This window comes from Acinonyx jubatus, chromosome B2, assembly GCF_027475565.1.
Source record: "Acinonyx jubatus isolate Ajub_Pintada_27869175 chromosome B2, VMU_Ajub_asm_v1.0, whole genome shotgun sequence".
NCBI lineage: Eukaryota > Metazoa > Chordata > Mammalia > Carnivora > Felidae > Acinonyx > Acinonyx jubatus.
The window spans coordinates 34,304,160-34,317,738 of NC_069385.1; the positions used below are offsets into that span (position 1 = coordinate 34,304,160).

At 40.7% G+C, this 13,579-nt stretch overlaps 1 protein-coding gene across 10 annotated transcripts in view; it reads right to left on the reverse strand.

The window, feature by feature from the left end:
- Window positions 1–13,579, reverse strand: part of L3MBTL3 (L3MBTL histone methyl-lysine binding protein 3) — a 127,704-nt gene that overhangs the window by 74,852 nt on the left and 39,273 nt on the right. For all 10 annotated transcript variants that reach the window (XM_015072736.3, XM_015072716.3, XM_027056924.2 and 7 more), the window contains 5 exons: window positions 13,449–13,540; window positions 11,203–11,307; window positions 5,510–5,645; window positions 3,488–3,579; window positions 783–934 (listed from right to left, as the gene is read on the reverse strand). In XM_015072736.3, coding sequence (XP_014928222.1) covers window positions 783–934; window positions 3,488–3,579; window positions 5,510–5,645; window positions 11,203–11,307; window positions 13,449–13,540 — 577 coding nt within the window. The remainder of the gene's footprint in view (window positions 1–782; window positions 935–3,487; window positions 3,580–5,509; window positions 5,646–11,202; window positions 11,308–13,448; window positions 13,541–13,579) is intronic.

The window sequence follows — 13,579 nt, forward strand, 5'->3', positions numbered from 1 at the left end:
GTATGCATACTAAAAAGTAAGGTTAGGAAACAAGCTTCCCTCAAATGTAGCAATACCTATACAAATTAATATTCAGTTAATACTGTAATGTTAGCCATATTTTATAAAGATATCTGTCACTGCTCTAAAATGTTCTCATCGCCAGTGTCCTAGGAAGAAATTAAACACTTCAGAAATGCCTTTCACCAGGAAACTGAATAGTAATGATCAATCAACATGAATTAGATATGGGAATCATTATTCCCATTGCTTAATCAAAATATGATGACTTTATTTTAAGTACAGTTATAGAAGTTTATAATATATTGTTCCTATTACTTAATGCAGTATATCCCAAAACTCTAAGGATTAAAAACAATATTCCTCAATTAATAGATTTGTATTTGGCAATTATAAATGGTTAAAATTGCTACGGGGAATAAAAATATGAAGGAAAATTCACATGTCTTCTCAGAAAACAATAAACGACACCCAGGATGAGGGGGGAGGTACGCACCTGCATGCACTTCTACGTGCACATGTGTTGGGAGGAAGGTACACTGTACTTCCGCAGCAGGAAGTGAGTGAAAATACAAGGCACAGAGTTAAACTGAAGGCTGCTATTTAGAAATACATGCCATGTGAAATAGGGAAAGAGTGAAAAATCTGAAATGTGAAAGAGTGGGACAGAGCACTGCTCTTTTTTGTTACAAGCTCTGCATCATCTTTGTTTTCCAACCATGCACCAAATTGACCTGAATACACCTGCGAACCAAAGCACACAGCAATGGAAAAGGTCTCACCAATAGTCATAGCTCTCATCCCAGTTGTCAAAATGTACCAGGAAACGATTGTCCACCATATCTGTCACCGTAGCAACACAGATGAACGCAGGATTCTTTTTGTCTACGGCTTCAAGCTTCATTCCAACTCGAAAGCCTGATGGGATCACTGTCTACGAAACGTGCAGATTTAATTAGAGATAAGCACACACTTAACAGCAAGATCTGCACCCTCTCTACACGTCCTGCTCCAGGACCCGGCATGCATCAGCTATGTTCACGTAATTTAAAGAGCATGTACCAGTTTTATGCCAGGTCAATTTCCAACAAGCAGCAAGAAGGGGGAAAAAAATGCCTCATTGGTACATCCAAATAACTATCTGGACCTCAAGACTAAGACACCCACAACCTCACAGAGTTTAATTAAATTTAATATGTGTTTTGGACCGCAGTTAGACAGCTATACTAGTTAGGCAAGTTTTCTTCGCCATTTAGTTCACTTTTTGTTTTTCTTCTTCTTGATTACAGACTTAACAATGAAAATTATTTCATGCAAAATATGCACTTCATCAGGCTAGAAATGCGTATGAGTCAGTACAAGTTCACTCCCATTTCTGAAATGCTCTCTCAAAAGAGTACTCTACTGAAAGTAGGTCATCTTCATACATGAGAGGCTGCAAATTATTACAACTTTTACCTAACACTACAGATATTATTCACAATAGCACCAAAAGAACTGGCTGGATACATACAGCCATTCAAAACAGTTGGTAATATAAGGAAAGCCAAACATTACCAGCCATCTGGGACGTGGAACTAAGACAATAATATAGCTCAAAAAGATTTAGTGCTTGAGGTGCAGTAAAATGTAAGCATTCCTTAGAATCTCGTGTGAGGAAATCTATCTGAACTCGGAGAAATGTACTCGGATCAGTTATGCCAATCATAACACACGAGTGTTATTTCTATCCCTCTTAAGAAAAAGCTCTGTCCAGACTTAAGTATACAGATACTATTCTAATTACTTTAAGCAGAACAGATGTTATCTCTCATTTTACTATAATTATGCAGCTATCATTCCAAAAATGTAGACAGCCACGTACTGAAAATGTTAGCATACATCCCACATGAATAGAAGGAGCAGGCGTTAATGCTGCACAGACACTGGGACAGTACATTTTAGTCCTGAAATTATTTACCAGGGTTCTGACCACAGATATTTGAATATTCTGAGGTAGACGAATCCAGAAATAGAAAAATTAATTGCTTCTTGGATACCAAACACAGAGCCCAAGATTCAGTTGTGTGCTAGCAATGCACAGAATTGAAGATGACGGTTCAAGGCAGTTAATCAAATCCCTGACTGATCTCAACATCAGAGATCCAGACAGGGATTAGGAAACGTGGAGCGGGCCACTTAAGTTTTCCACCTAACTGACCTTCCTCCCTCGTCTTGACAGAGAATAGCTGCTGACAACGCAGTATTTACATTTCAGCAATTAAGCTCTCCTCTCGATTATGAGATTTTAAAATAATAATCTGGCTCATTAGCTCTATTAGTTACCTAAGCGCGCGCGCGCGCGCGCGCGCACGCACACACACACACACACACACACACACACACACACACACACACACCTTCAGTTCTCTAATTCAACCTGGCTATGTCTAATTTGATCAGAGAATCTTTCAGCCATTAGACAGATGCTCAAAACAACTGGTTAAAATCCTTTCCTAAATGGAAGGTGTTTGGAGTGGGTGAGATGGTCTTGCCCACCCCTGATATTCATCTCCTTTTGGAGAGAATCCCATTATTGAAACATGATCGTCTCTTTCTGCAGTCTCACTCACTGTTACCTGACTGGTGAATCTGAAAGGAGGAACTCATCGTACTCTTAAGGGTAAGCTGGCCTAGAGGGCACGGAGCTTGCACTGTGCTCCTCTAGGGGCATGCTCTAGACCTGCAAGAGTGCAGGCCTGCCCTGCTCTAGTGCTCCTGGGCCTGGGTGATGGGGCGGAAGGGCCAGTACATCTCATTAATTCTAGGTCTCAGAATCAAGAAGCTCAATCGTCAGCAGACAGAGGCCATGTGGGTACTCCAACTGAGCCTTTATCCGCTATAAAAGAGGAGATTTTGGCTTTGCACCTGCTTGCTCTCTGTTAATTCCAATTAGACCAAACCTTGGACAAGGAAGAAGAGTGGAACATGATGGGCCTCTTCAGAGGTGCAACAGGGAACATGCAATGGAAAGTGGGAATACAGGTCAAAAATGGTAGGAAATACATACACATTCAGACTTTGCTTCTGTTATAGGCAAAATAAAGCTACAAGCCGGGGTGAAGGTAAATCCTCTTCCCCAGCAGTAAATCCAAACTGGGCTACATTCATCTACCACATGAATCCCATTTCAACAGTACTTGAAACACGTGACAGTAACAATAAAATATCCGAGTCAATTTAATCTGTTATGCACTTTCACTGCAAATTACACCTGGGTTTCAAACTCTGTAGCCTTCTACCATTCAATAAAACACAACAACCATGATATGCCTATAAAAAACATTGATTCACAATGATTTTAAGCTAATTTTAAAGTTTAATGAAGACTGCTCTATTTACCAAAGCAATAAAATATATTTAGTCTCTTGTTATCATTTATACTTTATCCTATCAAACACTCAAAAGTCACCTCCTTTAAAAGGAAAAGTATCTTGGATGTACTTACTATATTCTGATTTTCAAATAATGACTTGGGAGCAGCTTGGGCTTTGCATGTCTTTAGATAGGTCTGCCAATTAAATTCTTCTTCTTTATAACCTTGGATAAGCACATATATACAGATTGAGTAAAATATCAAAATATTTCACACTTAAGTTTCCATTCCCACTTTTACCTACAACTCCAACATGCTGAAATCAAATAATTGATTTTTTAAACAGACAAAACTGAACTCATAATTCAGAACTATGGATTTTTTTTTTCTTACACAGGCTGTGTTTATTCCCAACAAATTGTATTATATTTTCTGTGCTGAATGAATGATAATAGACACAAAGAAAAGGCAAAAGGAAGCAAATATGTATCATACCCAGGTACACTTCTTATTGCCAGGCTGTTTCTATCAGTATTTAGGCAGAACTACTCAGCAGTAGACTAGTGAACTGGAGGAGTCAAAATCTGGGGAAATTTATTTTTCCTATTCTATTTTGGGAGGCTAACTTGTCAGAACAAGTGGGAAGCTGGAGAAAACAGTAATAAAAGAGATAAAATCTTTTCAGCCTATCAGCACAAGAATGACAATTCAAGATTTATGAAGTAAGCATGCTGGCAAATTACAATAATGGAAATGTGCTTGCCTTAATGCTCACAATTTCACATTTAATGCTGTTAAAGCCAACATTTCCTTTAAAAAGGAAATTGAGCATTTTATTTTATCTGCTCATGTGCTCTCTTCTCCTTCCGTTACAGTTCAGAAGGCAGCATGAAAAGAATAGCTAATAATTCGCCATATACAAGAGGTCAATTTATACAAAGGCTTACAGATTTTCTTTTTCACCCTCATTTTTTCTCATTTTTTCCTCAGCCATCTGAAAATGCTAGTCTGACATTATTTTTCACTTAAAACCAAAGGATGGCTAGTCCATTAAAAAGTAACAGCCCTGAGACAGGCCAAAAATATCAAACCAGTCACCTGGATCTTTGACATCAAGTAAACAATACCAAATGTAACCCTTGAAAAGGAAGGAAATAAGATACTATTAAATACATTAGGGATGGACTGAAAAAGATGGGATCTGTTATTCTTGGATCTTTATGTAAACACGAAACAGGCAAAACCACTGGCAGACTGTATTACAAAGAACTCAGCAATAAAAATGTAATTGCTATGAGTTCAATCCCCACTTAAATCAACTTTTAGCACTACATTCTCCTTTGTAAGTGCCTAAATATTAAGATCCATAAGTTCAATTCATAATTTCTCAAGATTTTCTATATAATGAAATATCAGTAGATAAGCTCAGTCATGTAAACACGTTGGGACAAAGTTTTCAAATCTGTTTTTTCAAGGATATGTATCTTTGACCCTGAACAACACAGGTTTGCACAGTACAGGCCCACTCATCCTTATGATTTTCTTCATAACATTTCCTTTTCTCTAGCTTACTTTATTGTAAGAATACAGTGTGTAATATATGTAATTTACAAAACATATGTTAATTGACTCTGTTATACCAGTAAAGCTCCTGGGCAACAGTAGGCTGTTAGTAATTAAGTTTTTAGCAAGTCAAAAGTTACATGTGGATTTTCAACTGTGCTGGGGGTTGGCACCCCTAACCTCTGGGTTATTCGAGGATCAACTGTGTGTAGCCCCGGTTAGAGCCGGTAGGTGGGGGACTAAATGAAAAAAATCTGTAACTAAAATTTATACTCAAAATTAAGCATCAGTCAAATGTTAATTTGTATACAAATAAGTACATGGACACAGTTTACTCTCTTACGTAGGGTTCTACTTTTTACATTTCTGTCACTTTAATACACGTTTTTGGGTTTTTTTTCATGAACAATGAGCTTGAATTTGGGCCTATGTGCATCTTAACAAAGTCTGAATTCCTAAAAATTCCAAATCACCATGTAAGAAAAAAGGTTTTTTGACAATAAATTATATTTACTATAAAAAATAAGTTAACTAATAAATTAAAAAAAGTTCTTGCAGAATTTAAAGTATGAAACAAAAAAGTGACACCACCTTTTGGAGGATGGAGTTTGTGGCCAGTTTTCTCACACCACCCAACTGGGTGAATATCGAGAGCATCTGCGTTTACCCAGAAGTCATAGCAATCAGAATATCCATCAAAGTGCAGTTTTATCCGATATCCACACACCTGAAATAGGGAAGCACGAAGACTGACTAAAGGCAAACAACACCCCCCGCCAAATACCCAGAATATCTGTGTAAAATTTATTTACAAAATAAAATAAAATGTATTAATCTAAGTGCAAAAAGAAACTAACATGGACATCAAGTATGACACGGCCTATGTTAATCAAAGTACGCTCACTAACAGCCACAAAATCCAGTGAACAAACTGCCAACCTCTAAAGGCAAAGGCAACGCATTGGGAAGAGCTGAGCCGCATTGCTTTGGCCTCATTCCCAGTTGTGTCAGGAGCACACAGATCCTGGGAGAAGAATGATTTCCCCACATGTACATGTCCTCTCTCCATTCTTGATATTGTACCAGCATAAGTCACCAAGGTGAGCCGGCCGGGATGGAGCCAGCCCAGCACGGGTGCTCAGCTCCAGCAGAGTCCCGGGGTGGGCGCCCTGCCATACACCGTGTGAATGCTGGCTCCTATCCTGTATAAAGCTCTGCAGACAGGGATATGCAGCCAGACCAAGGCGGTACACGGAGGGATATCAACAGATTCTCCTCTCCACCAGTAGCTGGGTTGGGAGAAAGAAAGAAAAGCCTTCCTCAATTCACAGGTTCCCTGGAATGCCAGTAAGAACCCACTTCACGGAATGTGGGTTGAATGCTGAGGCCATACATCTGCCTAAAGGGTCCCTCTTGAGGAAGTTCTGACTTAAAAAGGTCACATGGGTTTTTGAGGCTTCAGCTGGGTCACACTCTGCCTTGGGCTCTTATGAGAAGTTCAGCCTCTCAATCTACTTCCTACTAGCACAGCAGATGTGTTCAAGTGGAACCACACAACGCACCAGACGTCTCAACACGCCAGGAGCACCTGGCCCTGTAGAAGCCGGAAGAAGAAGCTTGAGACTAGAGCACAGAACCAGGGCAATTAACAACCCCCAGATAATAAGGCAGCTGTCTATTTCCTGCCATGGCAAGTTCTCTGAAACATACTGTTAAAATTCAAGTGGCGAGGCACATGGGTGGTTCAGTCAGTTAAGCATCGGAGGGACTCTTGATTTTAACTCAGGTCACGATCTCACAGGTTTGTGAGTTCAAGCCCCAAGTCAGGCTCTGCGCTGTCAGGTGGATCCTGCTTGGGATTCTCTGCTGCTCTCTCTCCTCCTCTCCCGCTTGCATGTGCACGTGGGCACACATATGCACACGCATTCTCTCTCTCTCTCAAAATAGTAAACTTTACAAAAACTCAAGCGGTAAAACAAACTGCACAGGATGAGTCCGTTTATGAGAAAAATTACTTCTGTGTGAATCTATGTAGATTTTTATGTGTATGTGTACACGTGCCATTACGTGTGCACATACATATACGTGTAAGTATATGTACTTAAACATGCACATTTATGTATGTACTTACACGTACGTCTATAAATGTAAATTCACAGTAGTAAAACGTCTGGGAATATATGCCAAAATATTAACAATGATTTATTCTGAGGAATGGGAGTGAAAAGGGAAAGGTCAAAAGGAAATGATGGGCTTTTTATAGTTTATCTCATATGTTAGTATTTTTTCAATTGGAATGTCTTGATACGTTACATATATAAGATTTACGAGTGAGCGGACTCCTCTCCAGGGAGACTAGAGTCCCTCTGCACAGCCAAGGTGGGGTTCCAGGCAGGTACAATCCCTCGTAAACAGTAAGTGACGGCCCCCGCCCCATGTCCACCCCGTGTCCAGAAGGAGCTCGGCGGCCGCTCCTCTCTTCAGCCCCAGAGCTACGCCAACCTACTCTGGTCAATGCCCAAGAAACAAGCCTCCTGAGTGCCTTAACCCTCTAGTCCCTCTGGGTTCGACTGCTCTGAGCTTCCCCTCCCAAGTCAACCTCTCCCTCCTGGCCCCACAATCTCTCCACTGTGTCTTGTGCTCTCTGGAACCCTCTGGTTTGGTACACAACTTCCTACATCCTCAGCCTCCTTGTTCAAAAGCGTATGTCACACATCCCTGTCAAGGCTTCCCTCAGGTGGAGACTGCTCCTTCTCCCCCTCCTTCCCTCTGAGACCCAGGCGGGGTTACTGCCTCAGGCCGCGCCACACTCCAGGGTCCCTGCTCCTCTGAGTACCTTGAAATGTGGCTGCACCACCTCGTCCTTATCAGCCCACATGCTGTCCTCCCCAACATCCCTTCTCACTCATCAGACACGAAGCTCTGGCTTACTCTCTTCATCTCCATCCTGAGTGGTTCTGCCATACACACGGATGACTCATCCTCTACCTTGGCTCCTCTGCTCCCTGTATTTCCTCTCCACTTCAAACACTCTCATGAATCTTGTCCCAGGAGAAACTACACTGCCTCTCAACTATGGAAGCATCCAGCCCTGTGAAGACATCCTCCTGTTCAGCTGGCTAACCCAGCTACTCCCTATACACTTCCTCCTCAACCTCAATGAGAAGTCCAGCATCTCACGCTGGTTCTTGTGCTTTTCCCCTAGCATCCCCCGGCCACCGTGGGCCTTCCGTCCTTAGCAATCATGGAAAACATTTTCTTGCCAACATCTTTAAATTGTTGCCCCGAGGTCCTTCCCTCCTTCCCAAAATACATGCCTGACAAAATTCCATTATCCCAAGTACCCACCTAGTCTGCACCTATACCTGGTCTAGGGAATGTTGCTGGGGGGCGGGGAGGGGGAGAAGACACACACTTAACCCTTATTATTCGTGACTTCCTAGCTGCGATTTCACCTACGTGATAACATCTGTACCCACAGTGTCTGGGAACAGATGCACGCACAGAGTGGCGAAAACTGTGAGCCGCCTATCATGCGAGTTCCCGGCTCAGGTCGAAGAAGGCAATGATCTCTCTGCCTTCTTGTTTTACATCTCATTCTGTACGCCGAACATCCTGTGCACAATCTACTTACTGCTACATTTTTCACATTTGTGCTTCCTGTGGGTGATTCTGCTATTTGGAACGGCCCCCGAGCACAGTGCCGAAGCGCTGGCTGGTGCTCCTAAGTGCAAGAAGGCGATGACGCGCCTTAAGGAGAAGATGTGTGTTAGGGCAGCTTCATCAGGCGTTGAGTTATGGTGCTGTTGGCTGAGCCCCATGTTAATAAACCAACAACAGATATTAAAGAAGATGTCACTAAACACAAATATACATGAACAAGGTTACATATTGTTCGGCTGATGGAAATGTGACCAGAAGCTCCTGGGAACCTAATCCTTGAAGCAACGGTCAGGATTTGCAATTCATGGCTTACAACTACCACAAATGAGAATCACATGCACGTGGACGGCAGACACTCCCTGTTCCATCCCTGCGGTGTGGCAATCCTTCTAGATGGCCCTGTCCAGTTCTACTCCCATCCTTCACAACAGCCCTTTCACCCTCCTTCAGCTACACCTTCACGTGACCTTCCATGACAAAGAAACTCCCTCACACATCTGTCTCCAAACTAGCAGACCTGCCTGTGCATGTGCACATCCTCCCCACCCCCCACCCTGTTAGAACCTAACAGGAGAGTCCTGCTCCTGGCTAATGGGTGGGCCTCGTCATGTACTCTGGATTTCATCTTCCCATATCCCCTCCTTATCAATGATCTGCTCTCTCTGAACCTTCCAATCTTCTGCTCCCTAGTTGCTTTTTTTTCAGAATTCACTCTCCAATCTCTTCCCATTGAAAAAAAAAAAAAAAAAAAAAAAAGGGGGGGGGCGGGGAGGAAGACAAAGAAAAGTAAATAGAGACTATCTCTCAGGCTTAGGCAAACAAATTCTCATACAACTGTTAAACTTTTTTGTAACAACTGATAAACTTTTTGGAACAACAAGTAGCTGTGTGCATCAACAATTTCCATTTTAATCATGCTCACAAGGCACTGTTTGTAATAATGAGAACAATGAGAAAGTAAAGACCACTCATTTGTTCATCCATCTGAGAGAAATTAAATGAATAACAGAAAATAAGTAAAATGCACTACTACTGGATGGTGGAAAACAATATGCATGTAAAATAAATGATACACCGTCATAAAAGCAAGCTTCAGAATTGTTGTGCAATTTATATGTAAAAAAGAGAAAAATGTACATATTTTTACAAGCAGAGAAAACATTTGGAGGGAACGCAGGAAACACATAAGAGTCATTAACTCTGAGATATGGAATAAGGAAAAGAAGGTGGTGTGATAGAGAACTTTTACTTTTTATAATAAATACATATATTTATATATTTATATATATTCTTACACTAGTTGAAGTTTTCATGATGAGCAAACATTACTGTTATAATAAAAAACTGGACGAACTAAAATAGATCTCCTTCAAAATCAAGAGTTGAAACACACACACACACACACACACCCCTTAAAAAGATCCCCTTCTTTTTTACAACTAAACTTCTCAAAAGCAGTCCACACTTACTGAATCTGCTTCTACATTTACTGAACAATGCTGTCTCAACTGTTTGTGGGGAACTAGCGAAAATACTAAGCACGGTATTGTCCTATGGTACTCTCTACGTAACTATGTATCATTATTTACTGTAACTGTCATGGTCCATGTAGGAGATGTCACTGTGTTCCACAGGAGCCACACTTCTTATAAATTCCCTAAGCTACTATAGGAATACTATGATAACTGAAACTAACACACAAGACCACCTTACTCTTTTGGGGGGAATTTTCAAGTGATACATACCCCTGGCTCAAGGGAGGAAGGAAGTCGGACGCTAGCACAGGAAGAAAAAAACAAATTCTAAGAAGTGCTCTCAGGAATATACTAGACTAAGCTATATATAAATAGACTTGGACAATTTTTCCTGAAAAATTTCACAGAGATACCTCAAAATACTAAAAAAAGTATATGAGCTAGAGTATTATGCTAAGCGAAGGAAGTCAGTCAGAGAAAGACAAATACCATATGATTACACTCATATGTGGAATTTAAGAAACAAAACAGATGAACATAGAGGGGAAAAAAAGAGAGAGGGGCAAACTGTAGAGAACAAACTGAGGGTTGCTAGAGGAGAGGAGGGTGGAGGGATGGGATAAATGGGTGATGGGCATTAAGGAGGGCACTGGTTGGGATGAGAACTGGGTGTTATGTGTTAAGTGATGAATCACTAAATTCTACTCCTGAAACTAACAGTACACTATATGTTAATTAACTGGAACTTAAATAAAACTTGAAACAAAAAAACCAAAAAATTAAAAAATTAAAAGTTTATAAGTACCTATTAGTCTGTTTTTTTATATTAAGGAACCACAGTATGACCAAAGCTATGGAGTCAGATAGTGTGGGGTCAAATCCTGGTTCTACCACTTTGAGGCTGTGTGACCTTGTATATGTCACTTAGCCTCTCTGAACCTCAGTTCCTTTATCAATAAAACAGGGATGAAAAAACAGGACCTGCAAAGCTTATAAATGAATCTTACAAAGATTCAATGAGGTCACGTACAAAGCAATAAGCATCATGCCTGGTGCAAAGAAGTACTCAACAGATGGCACTTGTCCCCATTATTAAAATCCCATAACCACCATTTTATTGCAGAAATAAAGACAAAGCAAACTTACCTCAGCCACAGTGAGGACACAGTACACGGACTGATGCTCGGGGTCCACACCTTCTAATTTCATGCCAACTTTAAACCCATTTTTGTTATATGGAAAGGATTGATACTAAAATGCAAAATGACAGCAGTTTTAGTATGTTATCCTGAAGGCCTAATTAAAGTGTGAATTATTAACGTTCTTAAATAAAGACTAACCAAATACATAAACAACTCTTAAAAACCCAAAAGAAAGGGGACTTTCAACCTCACTCGTAAGAGTCATACAAAGTAAAATTACACTCAAATATATGTTACCTAATCAGATTCATAAAGATCACAATGTTTGATTACACAGTGGTGGCAAAGCTCTAGAGAAACAGGCACATACGTACATCACGAGCAGGGATTAAAGTGGCACAACCCGTAGCAATTTCACAATATCTATAAAACAGGACGTTCTGTTTGTCTCAGGAATTCTAATTCTAGGAAATCAGTGCACAGCGATATCCACATGTGTGCAAAATGACAGGTGTACAAGGCTATTCACTAAAACATACGTGTGTGTGTGTGTTGTGTGTGTGTGTGATATATGTGTCCTATACTAACACACACACACAAGCCAACCAATAGGGAGTAGCTTAACTTGTTACGGAACAGACCTAAGATGCCATACGATGCACTATTATAGAAGAATGAAGAAGGGCATAACGAACTGAGATTTCCAAACTAAATTAAAAAAAAAAAACAAAGTCTAAAAAAACACACACAGTATGTGTGACATATGCTACCCCTTGGTTGACGACAGGGAGGACAGGATCTGTGTCTGTCTGTGCTGATCTGGACACAGAATTTTGTAAGAAGGGAATATAAGAGCAAGCAATGATAATCACTTCAGGAGAGGAAGACCTGGGACCTGGAGGGTAGGGCTCTGAGGGACATACTGCATATTCTTCTGGTACTTTTATAGTGTCGATTACATGACTGTGTTACTGATTCGAGTAATTAGCTAAATTTAAGCTTTTTTTTTTTTTTACATGTAAAAAGGTCTAGTCTACAAAGAATCAAAATTACAGAAAATAATTATATAGAACAAGTTCATATGTAATTACAGTTATGTTTAAATAATATTCTCAATGTAGATGTAATCATTATAACATCGACTCTTTGTTCACTTTTTTAAAACTCCCCATGTCCGGGCACCCGGGTGGCTTAGTTGGTTAAGCGGCCAACTTTGGCTCAGGTCATGATCTTGTGGTTCGTGGGTTCAAGCCCTGCTTCGGGCTCTGTGCTGACAGCTCAGAGCCTGGAGCCTGCTTCTGATTCTGTCTCCCTTTCTCTCTGCCTCTCCTTCCCCCATGCTCGCTCGCTCTCTCTTAAAAACACATAAAACACTAAAAAATATAAAAACAAAAACTCCCTATGTTAATGCATATATACCAAGGTATCAACAGATTTATTATGTACCATGATTAAATATAATTAAATAATTTAAATCAGGGTTCAGCAAACTATCCTCTCTCAGTCAACTCCAAACCTCAACCTGTTTTTGTAAGTAAAGTTTTAGTAGACTACAGCCGTAGCCCTTCATTTATATATCGTCTATAGCTGCTTTCATTACAACAACATAACTGAGTCACTGCAACTGAGACCTGATGCCCCACAAAACCTAACACACACACCTTCTGGCTCTTTCACAGAATAAGTTTGCTGACCCCTCCCCCCCACTGCCCCTTCAGCCCAGGGGCAGCAGCCCCTACTCAGAACTTCACTTGGTGTCTATAATTCGAACTGATTTTAAATCACTTATGACAAAATGTTTTTACTACAGTTAATGTAACACGGTAACTTGCTTTTAGGTTTTTCTTGGAGAAATCATATAAACCTCAGTCACTCGTTTTTGTTTCTCCCAAAGCCATAATGTTGACACGAAATTTCATGCCGGTTTTTCTTTATCTACTAGCTTTGCAGCAATAGTAGAGGTATCCCTCTTAAAAGTCATGAATGAAATCCCAGTAAATATCGAGACGAAAGAGCATGTGCATCTGCATGTGGGCCCATCCGTGTGTGTTGGAGGACTGTGAGTACACATGCACGTCAGTTGCCCTTGGAGTTACTCCTCCGTGTAAATACACTCATGGAAACAGTATGCTTGAGAAATGATCCCAAGTCACATTTCCCAAACACATACTGGAAACATCAATGCTAATTCCAGATCAGAATTCCAGAGTCTTCTCTCTTATAGACAATGCTTTCTAGAAGCACCCATACCTCCTTGAACAGCTTTGCTGGCACTGCCACAGCTTTTTCCTCTTCCAGGTAGGACGCCCAGCACCAGGCTTTCTTTCCCTTAGGAGGCAAGCCTGAAAAGCAAGTGAGACGAAGATGATAGGGTTTCCAAA